We start from the raw sequence: 13,125 nt of genomic DNA on the forward strand, positions 1-13,125 counted from the left end.
TATTCTCATGTCAGCACATCCCTATCTGAATCGCTTGTACTAACCCGAATGCTGACATGCTGATCAAAAAGGTCTGATGGCAGCATGTGGACATTGTAGAAGAACATCTGCAACAAATTAGAATAAAAAACAACATTATTTCATTTATCCAGCACACTGAAAAGGAGAAAAGTTTACTCGAGTGTTTATATCCATCCTAGCAACATCAGTCCTCATTTAAAATAAAAATTTATGTTCATACCTCATCGAAGAAAGGGTTATTTCCTCTTTTGATGCGAGTTCTGTGAGTTTCTCCACAAACATGTATTTTCACAACAGGCTTTATGTTGTTTCCAGGCAACTGGCGACCCTCGATGATCCGGACCCGGATCTTGATAATGGAAGCAAAATCAGATCACTTACGAATCTCATGTCTTGTTCCTTTTGATTTCAGCCTTGGAAAAACTGAACTGAAGCAACACTAATGTTAAATGGGACTAATTTAGAAATCCTTTCTTAGGCATGGTGTAGAAGCCACTGTACCTGGAAGTCCTGCGGTTTGTTGGATAAAGGCCGCTGTTTTTTGGCCCTCCACTTAGGTTTCTGGCCTGGCTGAGCAGAAGATGGTGAACCCCCCGTGTCTGTGGCATCTTCATCTCCATCAGCCCCACCTGCTCAAGAGCAAAAACACATGTATACTGTACATTACTTTAAGGTTAAACACAGGAATTATATATACCCTCAATCTCAGGGAAGGACACATGACAAGTTACTTCTCAAACAAACACTGAAAAAATGAAATTGTTGGCACAATATAGTTTCATTGTGTCACATCATATTTTATAATATACATAATCATGTGATGTGATTTAACATCTAGGACTTTTTTTACACTATGTTTTTTGTTCTGTAAAGCTGCTTTGAGACAATACAAATAAAATTGAGCTATACAAATAAAATTGAATTGAACTGAATATGTTTTTACACTTCGGGATACATTTAATCATCACCTTATCAAACCACAATCCAAACTACTATGCACTACTGAATCCAACATGGCACTGATGTCAACTCCATAATATCAGCTGATACAGAAGTAATGAAAACTCGTTCAGCAGACTGAGGCCTGGGTGACGCTACTGGGACACTCACGGGCTAAGTGGCGTGTGTCCAACGTTCCGCCTTCCCACAACTCGACTCACACGGACTTAATTTACCAGATCACCTGTTTTCTGTTTAGCGTACACACAGCCTGTGTATACAGCCTCTGTTTACTCTGCAGTAGCTTGTTCTTGTTTGTATTCATAATGTATTTTATTATAATTTTTTGTAGTGTGCCCTTGCACTTAAGGCATTTTTTTTTTACAGTATATTAAAATATCTTTAATACAAGATTTGCTAAAAATGTTCTAAACAAATTACTGTTTAAAGTTAAGTTGTCTTTGTCACATATATACATTATTGCACGGTGAAATTCTTTCTTCACATAACTCATCCTTGGGGTCAGAGCACAGGCTCAGCCATGATGAAGGGCCCCTGGAGCAGGGTGGGTTAGGGGCCCTGGTCAAGGGCCCAACAGTGGCAGCTTGGCGGTGCTAGGGCTTGAACCCCAAGCTTCTGGTCAACAACCCAGAGCTTTAACTACTTGAGCTACCGCTGCCCTGTTTAACCAATGAGCATGATTTATGCCTGTGCATTTTTATACTGGACACCCATTGTTTTCTTTCACGTATCAAAATGAAAAAAAGTACTTGAGTGTCTCAAAAGCTCCTGGTTACACAATTCTGCTTGACTATATACAGCTGTAGAAGAGGACTATGGTTTCTCCTTTGAGTCTGGTTTCTCTCAAGTTTTCTTCCTCATATCGCCTCAGGAAGTTTTTCCTTATCACTGCATCTGGCTTGGTCATTTGGAATATATATTTAACCTTCAGAATTTTATTCAGAATTTTTATATTCCTGTAAAGCTGCTTTGAGACGTCAGTTGTTAAAGGCACTATACAAATAAAATTGAATTGAGTGGAAAAGGTGAAAGAAAGCTGTAGGTAACTAAGCTGTATGTGAGAAAGTTACATAAAAAATCATATAAACAACAATAAAAAACTGATTTTTTTTACACAAGAAAAAGCTGAGAGGCAAAAACAATAGTTTAACATCTGCTCCCTTAGATGAGGACATAAATAAGATAAATAGTGCCTCAATGTGTTGATAAAAAAGTTCTATTTCTTATCTACTTAAATTCAGTTTAAATTTTACACGGTCACTAAAACACATGAGGGTCATGAGCTAATATTGGTACCTGCACTTCACTGACCAGAATATAAAATGTTGACCTTAGTAAACCCCATGCAGGTAATTTGATATTCGGTTTGATCCAGTGAATAGATGATATCACTAAAATGTATGACAACAAGTTCAACAGCATTCCACAGAGAATAAAAGCTGCTTTGGAAGAAAAGGTGATCCAGCATCATTCTACTCTTTCCTTGGATCATTTTTGATGCTGTTGGGTGTTCCAGAAGCAATTCATAAATGGACGGAAATGTTCATTTTATTTCAGTTCTGCATTTTCTATAGAAATTAGCGGGATAGAAAGTATCTGTATAAGCAATCAGTGTTTATAGATTTGTTATTTTTTCAGCTGATTTTTATTATCGCTGCATAGACATAAAATCTTTCTGTTAATCTGCGTGACATTAGCAGCATATCTTACTATTCATCAAAACAGGCTTCGCTAACACTGACTTTACACAGGAAATGTAACTCATAACCACCTTGTTGCTGAAATCTGGGATGGATTTTGGATTATCAGTTAATCCAGGCTTAAGGAACTTCCCTGTAATGCGAATGTTAATCCTGACGAAGGTGTACTGCTTGAGAAGATTACAAAGCAAGAGACACTTTTTTTATAATTCGGAAGTCACCCCATCGTGGGGTCATTTGAGGATCATTTGACCTTGATCTCATTAGTTGCAGGTCAGTAATTTGCGATAATCTTTCAAAAATTTAGTTGAAAAAAGTCATGCCTGCTTCATTCGAGAAGAAAATCTGTAATCTACATGTTTTTGTAGTGAAATAACTGCTGAAATAAGGGAAAGATGATTTGTGTACACGTGAGGAATCGTGAGGTTTCCTGTGTGAATGTTCCCAATAGACCAAATTCTTCTTGCGAAGATTTCATTAAACATGAAGATGGGATACTTCTGTAGACTATTCAGTATTCAGTAACACATACCTGAATATTCAGTATTCAGTAACACATACCTGCATATTCAGTATTCAGTAACACACACCTGAATATTCAGTATTCAGTAACACATACCTTCTTAGTCAGTATTCAGTAACACATATCGGTGTATTCAGTATTCAGTAACACATACCTGCGTATTCAGTATTCAGTAACACATACCTTCTTAGTCAGTATTCAGAAACACATACCTGCATATTTAGTATTCGGTAACCCATAACTGCGTATTCAGTATTCAGTAACACATACCTGCATATTCAGTATTCAGTAACACACACCTGAATATTCAGTATTCAGTAACACATACCTTCTTAGTCAGTATTCAGTAACACATATCGGTGTATTCAGTAACACATACCTGCGTATTCAGTATTCAGTAACACATACCTTCTTAGTCAGTATTCAGCAACACATACCTGAATATTCAGTATTCGGTAACCCATAACTGCGTATTCAGTATTCAGTAACACATACCTGTGTTTCCTGCCACGGCGCCATCTTGTTGATCATTTGGGTTTGGTGGAGAGTTAGCAGGTGGCTCATAACCAATTACCAGATCGATCGTGGCCTATAGTTCAGATAAACCGTTAATCAGTCAGATAAACCGTAACAGTTTTAAACAATTTTTTTAAATCAATGAATAAATTAGACCACTTACTCCAATACTTTGCCCACTGTCATTGACCAAAGCTAAATTTTTCGAAGAAAGAGACTTCGCTTGACCACTTGCAAGGTCTGTCAAGTTGACTTTTGCAGAGCCAATAAACCTGTAACAAAGGGTCAAGAGTCAGATTTTGCAGCGATTAACAAACTAACTAACAAAATCAAGCCAGAAAATACACAACCTTTGATATGATGGTGAGACAAATGAAAACCTTCATTTTATATATTTTACTTTTACGACTAATTAATTCATTTTTATTAAAGAAACATTTTTGTTTCTCAAATCTGTCACAGTTTTAAGGTTTTCATTTGACTTGATCCTCGTAATTTGGGGCTGCACTGCTGGATAAAACCAGGCCATGTCCGAGCCAAGACACTGTGATAATGATGTGAAGAGGAAACGCCTAGCATTCTGCTGAAAGCTCCGGACACGGGGAAACTGAGATTTGCACTCTCTGCACACCATAAAAATCAGGAATTGCAGTAGAGGACAACTTTCACAAGCGCAAAGCAGAGCTGACCTGAAGCCTGGCTTTCAAATAAAAAATAAAAAACACCCTTTGTGTGCTTTGTGACCAGCAAAGAGGAAACCTCCTCCCAATGCAAACACTCATCTAGCTCACTAAAGACATACAGGCTTTTGCCAACCCATCATCACATGCATTTCGAAGCTCGACCAGTTTTTGCTGTGGCCAGAGAATGTTTGCAGTGGACTATTATGTGCATACTGGGAGTGCTTCATCTACAAACACTGACTTATTCTAAACATGTGTGATGAGGATGTTAACATGATAGCCTGCCTTAAGCACACATTTTAATTAATTGTTAGTCTTGCTTTAGCTAATATTTATAAACTTTCATTGGCGTGTGAAACTTGACATGTTTAATGTTATGTTTAGAGCACATGTAACATTAATGTAATATCATTTCCAGTGTTTTTTAAAAAAATTGGATTTTTTTTTTCTTGGAATACTAATGTTATTATTATATAACATTTATCGTAAAAAATAATTCAATGCAATACGTCAAAGTAAAAATATACACATGGCAATGTAAAGGAAGTCTCGTCTATGAGGTTGGGCCACCACCAGACACCAGAACAGCTTCAGCTCCCGTGGCAGAGACTTTACACGTCTCTGAAACTGTACTGGAGTAACAAATACTGTTCTCTCAAAAGAAATTCCCTCAGATGGTGTATTGAGGATGGCGTCACTTTAACATCTCACGTAGGTTTCTTCAGTTGGGTTGAGTCCTAGTGATTGTGAAAGGCATAGTATATAATTTTCACTAAGTATATGATCACTGTGGAGGTGGTTGGGGGTGGAGTCGTCCTGAAAGAGACCACTCCCACATTAAAACATTTCACTGCAGGTTAAAACTTATCGATCAGAACAACAATGTACTGATTCACTCTAATGGTACAAGTGGAGACAAACTGTACAAACAAAATGAATGACCCCCACAAAACATGTGTACAAAAGAAGTGTGATCTTTAATGTGGTATAAACACACAATTATGGTCAATCAAGCATATAGTTTGCCGTACTCCTAGTCTAAACTTCTGCAAGCACTTTTTTCCATGTCAGTGTACGCAAAAGTCATGACTGCACCCTCAAACACAAACACTCCATATCACTCTAATTTCCTGGTCGCATGCTCATGATTCACTCGCTGATCCTGAGGCAATTCCTGCTCGCTTGCTCTGTCGACCTGTTCATCTCGATTATTCTAACACAGTAATGTAACATGTTTACACCACAGTATTGATTCTGATTTTTTACCAGAAAGTGTTGTTTCATTTTCAGTAACAGCAGCACCCAATAGTGCCATCTATACAGCAAATAACAGCTTTAAATTCATTCTTGTGCTGTATAGTACTACTTTATTATCGCTATAGCAACAGTTCATTTACATGGACTTGTATGGTAGATTTGACACCCCACACAATTTAAGACCAAAGGTGTTAGCATTCTTCTTCTTCTTCTTTCGGCTTTTCCCTTCAGGGGTCTCCACAGCGAATCATCTCTTTCCACCTATCCCTATCTTCTGCATCCTCAACACTTGCACCCACTAGCTTCATATCCTCATTTATTACATCCATATACCTCCTCTTTGGCCTTCCTCTTTGCCTCCTGCCTGGCAGCTCCATATCCAACATTCTCCCACCGATATACTCACTCTCCCTCCTCTGAACATGTCCAAACCATCTTAATCTGGCCTCCATAACTTTGTCCCCCAAAACGCCCAACATGGGCTGTCCCTCTGATGTACTCGTTCCTAATCCTGTCCAACCGTGTCACTCCCAAAGAGAACCTCAACATCTTCAAAAGTGTTAGCATTAATTATATTAATTAACCAATAAAAAGGTGTAAGCATTGATATATATTTATATATTGCAAAGCTTTTTGTAAGGAAATACTTATGTAATATTCATGAAAGGAGTCTCGGGGGGATGGGGGTTCGATTGCCGTCTCCATCCCGTGAGTACACAAATCGTGCATGTTCTCCCTGTGATTTCCTCTGGGTATTCCAGTTTACTCGAAAGACATACACTCTAGGCTGATTGGCATTTCTTAATAGTGTGTGTGAGAGTGTGAGTGATTTTTCCCTAGTGATGAGCTGGCAACCTATCCAGGGTGTCCCCCAGTCTTGTTTCCCGAGACTCCTAGGATCAATCCTGTGTAGGATGAGTAGTGTAGAATATGTCTGGATGAATAGAAGGAGTCTCCAGTGTCAGAACTTTGTAACAGTAAATAAGCTTTCAATTATTTTTCTGCACCATAATCAGCTGCATTTTTTGCTTAAAGAGAGAAAGAAGTAAGGCTGGTGAGGGGATGGGTGAATACAGGGACTTGTTTTTGAATGTTCCACATTAAACTGATGAAAAAGTATCTTTTAATTATTTAAAAAAATACACAACCCCCAAAATTGCTGTGGTATTGTTTCAGCACTTGCTGTTATAAGAGTATAATCAACTTCAGGCAGCCAGTCACTGATTATTTTCCAGTAACAGCATATCCTGTTGTGTTTTATTCCTTAACACAGTCAGTGTGGTTCAGTACAGCAGGGAAACAGTTACAGCTGCAGGAACGATTGAAATGTTTGGGCATGTAGGAGGAGCTGTTGTTGAGAGTCTCGCTAGCTTACGACTCCAACAGCTCTTTCTGTTTGCGAATCTGACGCAGCTAACTGGACAGCCGACAATAATGAAGCGCATTATGAAGAATGTAGGAAGCTCTTCCCAGTGGGTTACAAACAGGCACAGTGTTCTCCAACAATTAATTCCTCATAACAGCATTACTATTATACATAAACTGCGCAGGGAACCTAGACACCATATTATCTCTCTCTCTCTCTCTCTCTCTCTCTCTCTATCTCATTTGGTTGGACAATCAGCACAGTGCAGACTCTCTCCTCTTCCTCTCTCACTCTTGTATACTTTATATGACTCTGTTCCACCCTGAGACTACACACTGCGCTGTATGTGACTAATCTTATTTCAACAGAGCACAAAGCAAACAAAAAACGTCCTAGATATTTAACACGCACTGCACAAAGAAACAAGCGCTCATAATGTAACACTCTTATAAGTATATACACTTTAAATTCAACATAGCAGCAGTTTTAATCCTGACTACCAGCTAAAAATTTCATTAAGCACCGAATAATGATTTAAATCAAGCTCTTATCCATTCAGGTATAGAAAGCAAGACTCCCTCCATTTCCTGTACTGATTAGGGAACCTATCCCAAGTGACTCAGGGGACAAGGTGGGGGACACAGACAGACAATTTAGAGGCTAATCAGCCTACAAGGCATGTCTTTTGACTGGGGAAGGAAACCAGAGTACCCAGAGGAGACCACTGAAGCACAAGGAGAACTTGCAAATTGCATGTACACAGGGTGGAGACATGTATGAAAACTCCCAACCCTGGAGGTGTGAGTAAAAAAATGCAACTGCAACTGCAAAATCAACAGGATCACAAAACTAAAGTGAATGCATCGAATCATATTCCTAAATCCTAATATTCCTGAATCAAATTCCATAATCCTTATATTCCAAATTCATCATATTCCAGAATCCTTATATTCCCGAATCATCATATTCCTTTGGTCCTAGCTCTGTGTTGTTTTTCTGTATTTGATCTTTAATCATCAAATACATGAATACTCATATTCCTGTATCCTTATATTCCTGAATACTTACATTCTTGAATCATCATATTCCTGAATCACCATATTCCTAATTCATCATATTCCAGAATACTTATATTCCTGAATCATCATATTAAGGAATCCTTATGTTCACGAATCTTAATATTCCTGAAACCTAATATTCCCAAAGACTCATATTCCTGAATCCTTATATTCCTGAATCATCATATTCCAGAGGTCTCATATTCCTGAATCCTTACATACTTGAATCATCATATTCCTGAATCCTTATATTCCTGAATCATCATATTCCTGAATCATCAAATTCCTGAATCCTATTCCTGAAGCCTTGTATATCTTAATCTCTATATTCCCGAATCCTCATATTCCTAAAGCTCTGTATATCTTAATCCTTGCATAGGATGATTTAGGAATATAGAGATTAAGATATATGAGGATTCATGAATATGAGGCTTCACAGATGTAGTGAATTCTCATATATCTTAGTCTCTATATTTCTGAATCATTGAAATCCTAAATCCTGAATGCCCCCCCCCCTGTCTAACGGCATTACACAACAAGCCTCAACCTGGCTCTGTGGGTGTGGCAACCAACAATGTGGTCTTGAGACATATCTGAGACACAGAGACAAATGGATAATCCCTTAATGTTCTAATATTCTGCTGTTCTGAGTAAATTTTACAGACACACACACACCCACTCACACACACACACACACACAGTGTAAATCAAATGTGCATAGACGTATGTGAAAAAGATTCCAGTATACAGTAGTTTATGATAAACTACACATCACATGTCCCGATCAGTCTCTGTGTCCTGTTCCTGATAAGTCAATCTGTGTCCTGCTCCTGATAAGTTTCTGTGTTTCAGCATCTTATTCTCAAGCTTCTGTTGATGCAGAGTTTGCATAATTGCCGTGTTTGCCGTTAGTCTTGCTCGTAACCTGTTTACACTGTTTTGTTTCTTCTCACAGTATGGTTGTCTTTTTGCACAGTGCACAATAAAAGTCTTCACCTAAATCCGTCTTCGCCTCCTATCATGAAGCTACTCTTGTCATTCTTACTGTAATAATCTTTACAGTAATATCTTGTAAAGAATCACATTATACAGTCAGTGTAAAAAGTTTTTTTAATGCATATTTATAAAATAAAATCTAGGGAAAAAATATGAATGCAATGTAGCAAAGGTTACTGAATCTTATGTGGAAAATTTGCCCTTTTACTGTTGTTGTTGTTGTTCTTTCAGCTGCTCCCTGTTCGGGGTCGCCACAGCAGATCATTTGGTCCACATGTTTCGATTTGGCACAGGTTTTTCACCGGATGTCCTTCCTGAAGTGACCCTCCCATTTGTGTTCAGGCTTGGGACCGGCACAGAGAGTTAAACTCTTCAGTAGTTTCCCTACTGGGAATCGAACCCGGGCCACGGCAATGTGAGCGCTGGACCACCAGAAGGGCTAGCAAATTTGCCCTTTTACTATTTAAAGGTACACTGATCAGGCATAAGATTATGACCACCTGCCTAACATTGTGTCGGTCCCCCTTTTGCTGCCAAAACGGCCCTGAACTGTGATGCACTGTGTATTCTGACACCTTTCTATCAGAACCAACATTAACTTCTTCAGAAATTTGAGCAACAGTAGCTCGTCTGTTGGATCGGATCACACGGGCCAGCCTTCACTCCCCACGTGCATCAATGAGCCTTGGCCGCCCATGTCACCGGTCACCACTGTTCTTTCCTTGGACCACTTTTGATAGATACTGACCACTGCAGACCACAAACTCGCTCAAATCCTTATGCTTGCCCATTTTTCCTGCTTCTAGAGCTTCAAGAATCACAACTTAAACTGTTGCCCCTGAGTGTTTATTCGCTAACGTCCCTTGAAGTTTGGCTGCATCTCTGTGTGAAAATGGTTCAAAACCAAATCAAGTCCAGTCATATTTGCAACGTTTCACTGGAGCAATGGTCACTCAGGAGATAAAAGGAGGATATTAACGGTGTAACGGTGTTGGGGTGCACACCTCAGGCTCCAAATACATATTATTTTGACTCTTAAGGCAATATGTGACAATACCACTGATTCTGTTACAGTATGATACAATTTGATGTAATAGCCTCGATCGATGTAACATAAATGCAAATGACGATAATGAAGTTACAGGCAAATCACACTGCTAGCCTACACATCAGTATAGGTATAAAAATGAATATGAATTATTTTTACACACTGGTTGTCTGTCCTTTTTTGGTAATAGTTGATAATGACAAGTTTAGGAGGTTTATGTTGCTTCAAGACCTGTCCAGGGTGTACCCCTGCCTTTCGCCCTATGTGCGCTGGGATAGGCTCCAGCAGACCCCCGTGACCCTAGGAGTCCTAGGAATAAGCGGGTATAGACAATGAATGAATGAATGAATGTTGCTTCAATTCATTTCAATTTTTTCCATCAAGGCAGGATACACCCTGGACGGAGTGCCAACCCATCGCAGGGCACACACACACACTCATTCACTCATGCAATCACACACTATGGGCAATTTAGAGACTCCAATCAGCCTAGAAGCATGTCTTTGGACTGTGGGAGGAAACCGGAGCACCCGGAAGAAACCCACCAAGCACGGGGAGAACATGCAAACTCCACACACACAGTGAGCGGGAGTGAGACTCGAACCCAGGACGCTGGAGGTGTGAAATAAAAATCTAAAGGTACATGGATTTGTGTATAAAAAGGCAACTAAATTATAACATCTTTAAAAAAGTAAACTAGTTACAAAAACTAAATGCGTGTCCAGTGAAGTAGACGACTTACTTGTCCTTTCCAAGGGTCTCAAAATCTTTTACAATCACATCAATGAAGGAGGAGGAATCAAGTGGAGAACCTTTTAAATCAAACTCGAGTGTCTGAAAGAATAAAAGAAAAGAGCGCATCTGCAGTTCAGTCTGAATTGTGTTTATTCATCTATAGAGAAAGAAGTGTTTAGTATTTTAAGTTAATACACAAAGCTGCAGATAAATCTCACTGAGAAACCAAATGAAGGTTTAAAATAATTAATAATCTATTATACATTATTGGTGTTGGAGCCTAATGTTTTAAAGCGTGCATCAGTGAAGCCTTACCTCTTTCCAGACAGGATTAATTTCATTGCTGATGGACCGAGTTTTCTTTGTTTCACCTGAAAATAAAAGAACAATGAAGTTGTTCAATAAAAAAAAGTGTAAATACCAAATTATGTGTATGCAGTGCGTATGCAGGTCTTTTGTATTTAAGTATTTTATTGAGCAAAAAAACGTGAAATGCGTAAGAAGGTTCTGGCACAAAGTTAAAATAGAAACAGTATTTATTATAGTAGGGCGGGGAATGGTCTTCTAATGTCCACAACAAGCTTTGATGAAGAAACAGTACCATGTCATTATTCTAATAATATAACTAATAATTATAGGAACAGAAAGTTCTAAATCATTGTGTTCCCAGAATGCAGCACACTTTTTAACCCTTGTTACTAATACGCTGGTATTTCATTTTGTAGGTGGAATGGAAATCGACTTATGGGACATATTTGATCAGTATTAACAAATGAGTTATTTTATGGCTGTGAGTCTGATATAAAATGAATCAGGACACTGCTGGCTTTCAATGTGAGACCTTTGTTTTTCCCTCTGTTGGATAACCTTACACAGACTTTCAGGGGTTGAAGAAAACACCTTCACATTTTAGAAGCTTATAACCAAGCACTTGTTCATAATGATTTATAATTTCTTTGTGTAAATCGTGTATGAAAAACAAACAAATGAACTATTTTGGGGTCTTTTTTGGATCTTTTCTATGATTATATTGCCCCTAGTCAGCTAGATATAAACAAAATTACTTATTAAAAACTCATAAGTCATTGTCTCATTGTCCTATGAGCCACTAACCATCACTGTGTAGTGTGACATGAACAAAAACATTTAACACAACAATACAGGCACAAATTCCATTTTTTGGCTTCTGGTATAAAGAGTTAAAATAAATCACACCTATCCCTGAAAGACCTGTTTTCTCAAACTTACATAAGCCAAGAAAAAACAGGACCAGTCTAACCAAAGAGGTGAAAATCAATCAATCAATAATGAATTATATATAGTGAAACATCCAATGATTTACTGCTTAATAGCCTTTTGAGAAAAGGAGACCATATTATCCAACTATTTAATTGTATCTGAGATGTCAAAGTTTTGGGACATTAGCAACAAGTGAGAAAAATGATCATCTTTTTACTATTGCAAATATCAAGGAGTAGTACGTTGTTAGGTATTATTAGGATGTCTAGCCAACAATACAAAAAACAAACAAAACAAAACAAGGCATCAGAATAAGAAGATAAACACAGGACATTGGTGGACAGACTAAAGATGACCACAACGGGACATGGACTTGTGTTCGATAATGTGACTCAAAATGGTGGTGTTCTAATGACATTTATGAGACTGGTCAAGTTATTCATTTATTTCTTGATATTTTTAGATGCTCTTCATCCTGGTCAAGGTGGTGGTAGATCTGGAACCTATCCTGGGTTAGAAATACACCTTGGATGGTCCATCACAGGGCACCATGCACAAACACTCTTTAGCAAATTCATTTGTTCTTAGCATCACTATTTCTACACAGTTTTGCTTAAATGTTGGAATGGAATTCTCAAATCTGTATTAACACTAATCCAACAGAATCCATAACTAAAACCCTATAACAGGGACACACCAAAAACTGTCATTTTCTTAACATACTACTGCTCCTCTAGTCCTAAGATAAACAACACAAGACAAGACTTTCAAAGAATACATAGTGGTGTGTAAAACTTTTCCCAAGATCTGTCTGATGACAACGATGATGATGATGATGAAGGCCATCAGTTGTTGTACTAAATCTGTCACATTTTACAAAGGTGTGTATAAGAAAAGCATGTTGTGACATCACACAGCTAAACCCCAGTGCTGACACAACAACCGTAGTGTTTACACATCGCTATGTACTGCTGAACACTGTACGAGTTATTTCAACACAGAGCTGTAAGAGTTAATAACACT

At 38.2% G+C, this 13,125-nt stretch overlaps 1 protein-coding gene across 4 annotated transcripts in view; it reads right to left on the reverse strand.

Moving 5' to 3' along the window:
* The window catches only part of myof (myoferlin), a 34,408-nt gene that overhangs the window by 19,168 nt on the left and 2,115 nt on the right, over positions 1-13,125 (reverse strand). For 2 of the 4 annotated variants that reach the window (XM_058406253.1, XM_058406251.1), the window contains exons 2-8: positions 11,179-11,234; positions 10,871-10,962; positions 3,884-3,992; positions 3,700-3,793; positions 523-650; positions 242-370; positions 45-107 (exon numbers count right to left, since the gene is read on the reverse strand). In XM_058406253.1, the coding sequence (XP_058262236.1) occupies positions 45-107; positions 242-370; positions 523-650; positions 3,700-3,793; positions 3,884-3,992; positions 10,871-10,962; positions 11,179-11,234 (671 nt within the window). Of the gene's footprint in view, positions 1-44; positions 108-241; positions 371-522; positions 654-3,699; positions 3,794-3,883; positions 3,993-10,870; positions 10,963-11,178; positions 11,235-13,125 lie in introns of all 4 variants that reach the window. The other 2 variants (XM_058406252.1, XM_058406255.1) reach the window with 1 other exon arrangement.

Source organism: Hemibagrus wyckioides, linkage group LG13 (genome assembly GCF_019097595.1).
Source record: "Hemibagrus wyckioides isolate EC202008001 linkage group LG13, SWU_Hwy_1.0, whole genome shotgun sequence".
In the NCBI taxonomy this organism is placed as follows: Eukaryota; Metazoa; Chordata; class Actinopteri; order Siluriformes; family Bagridae; genus Hemibagrus; species Hemibagrus wyckioides.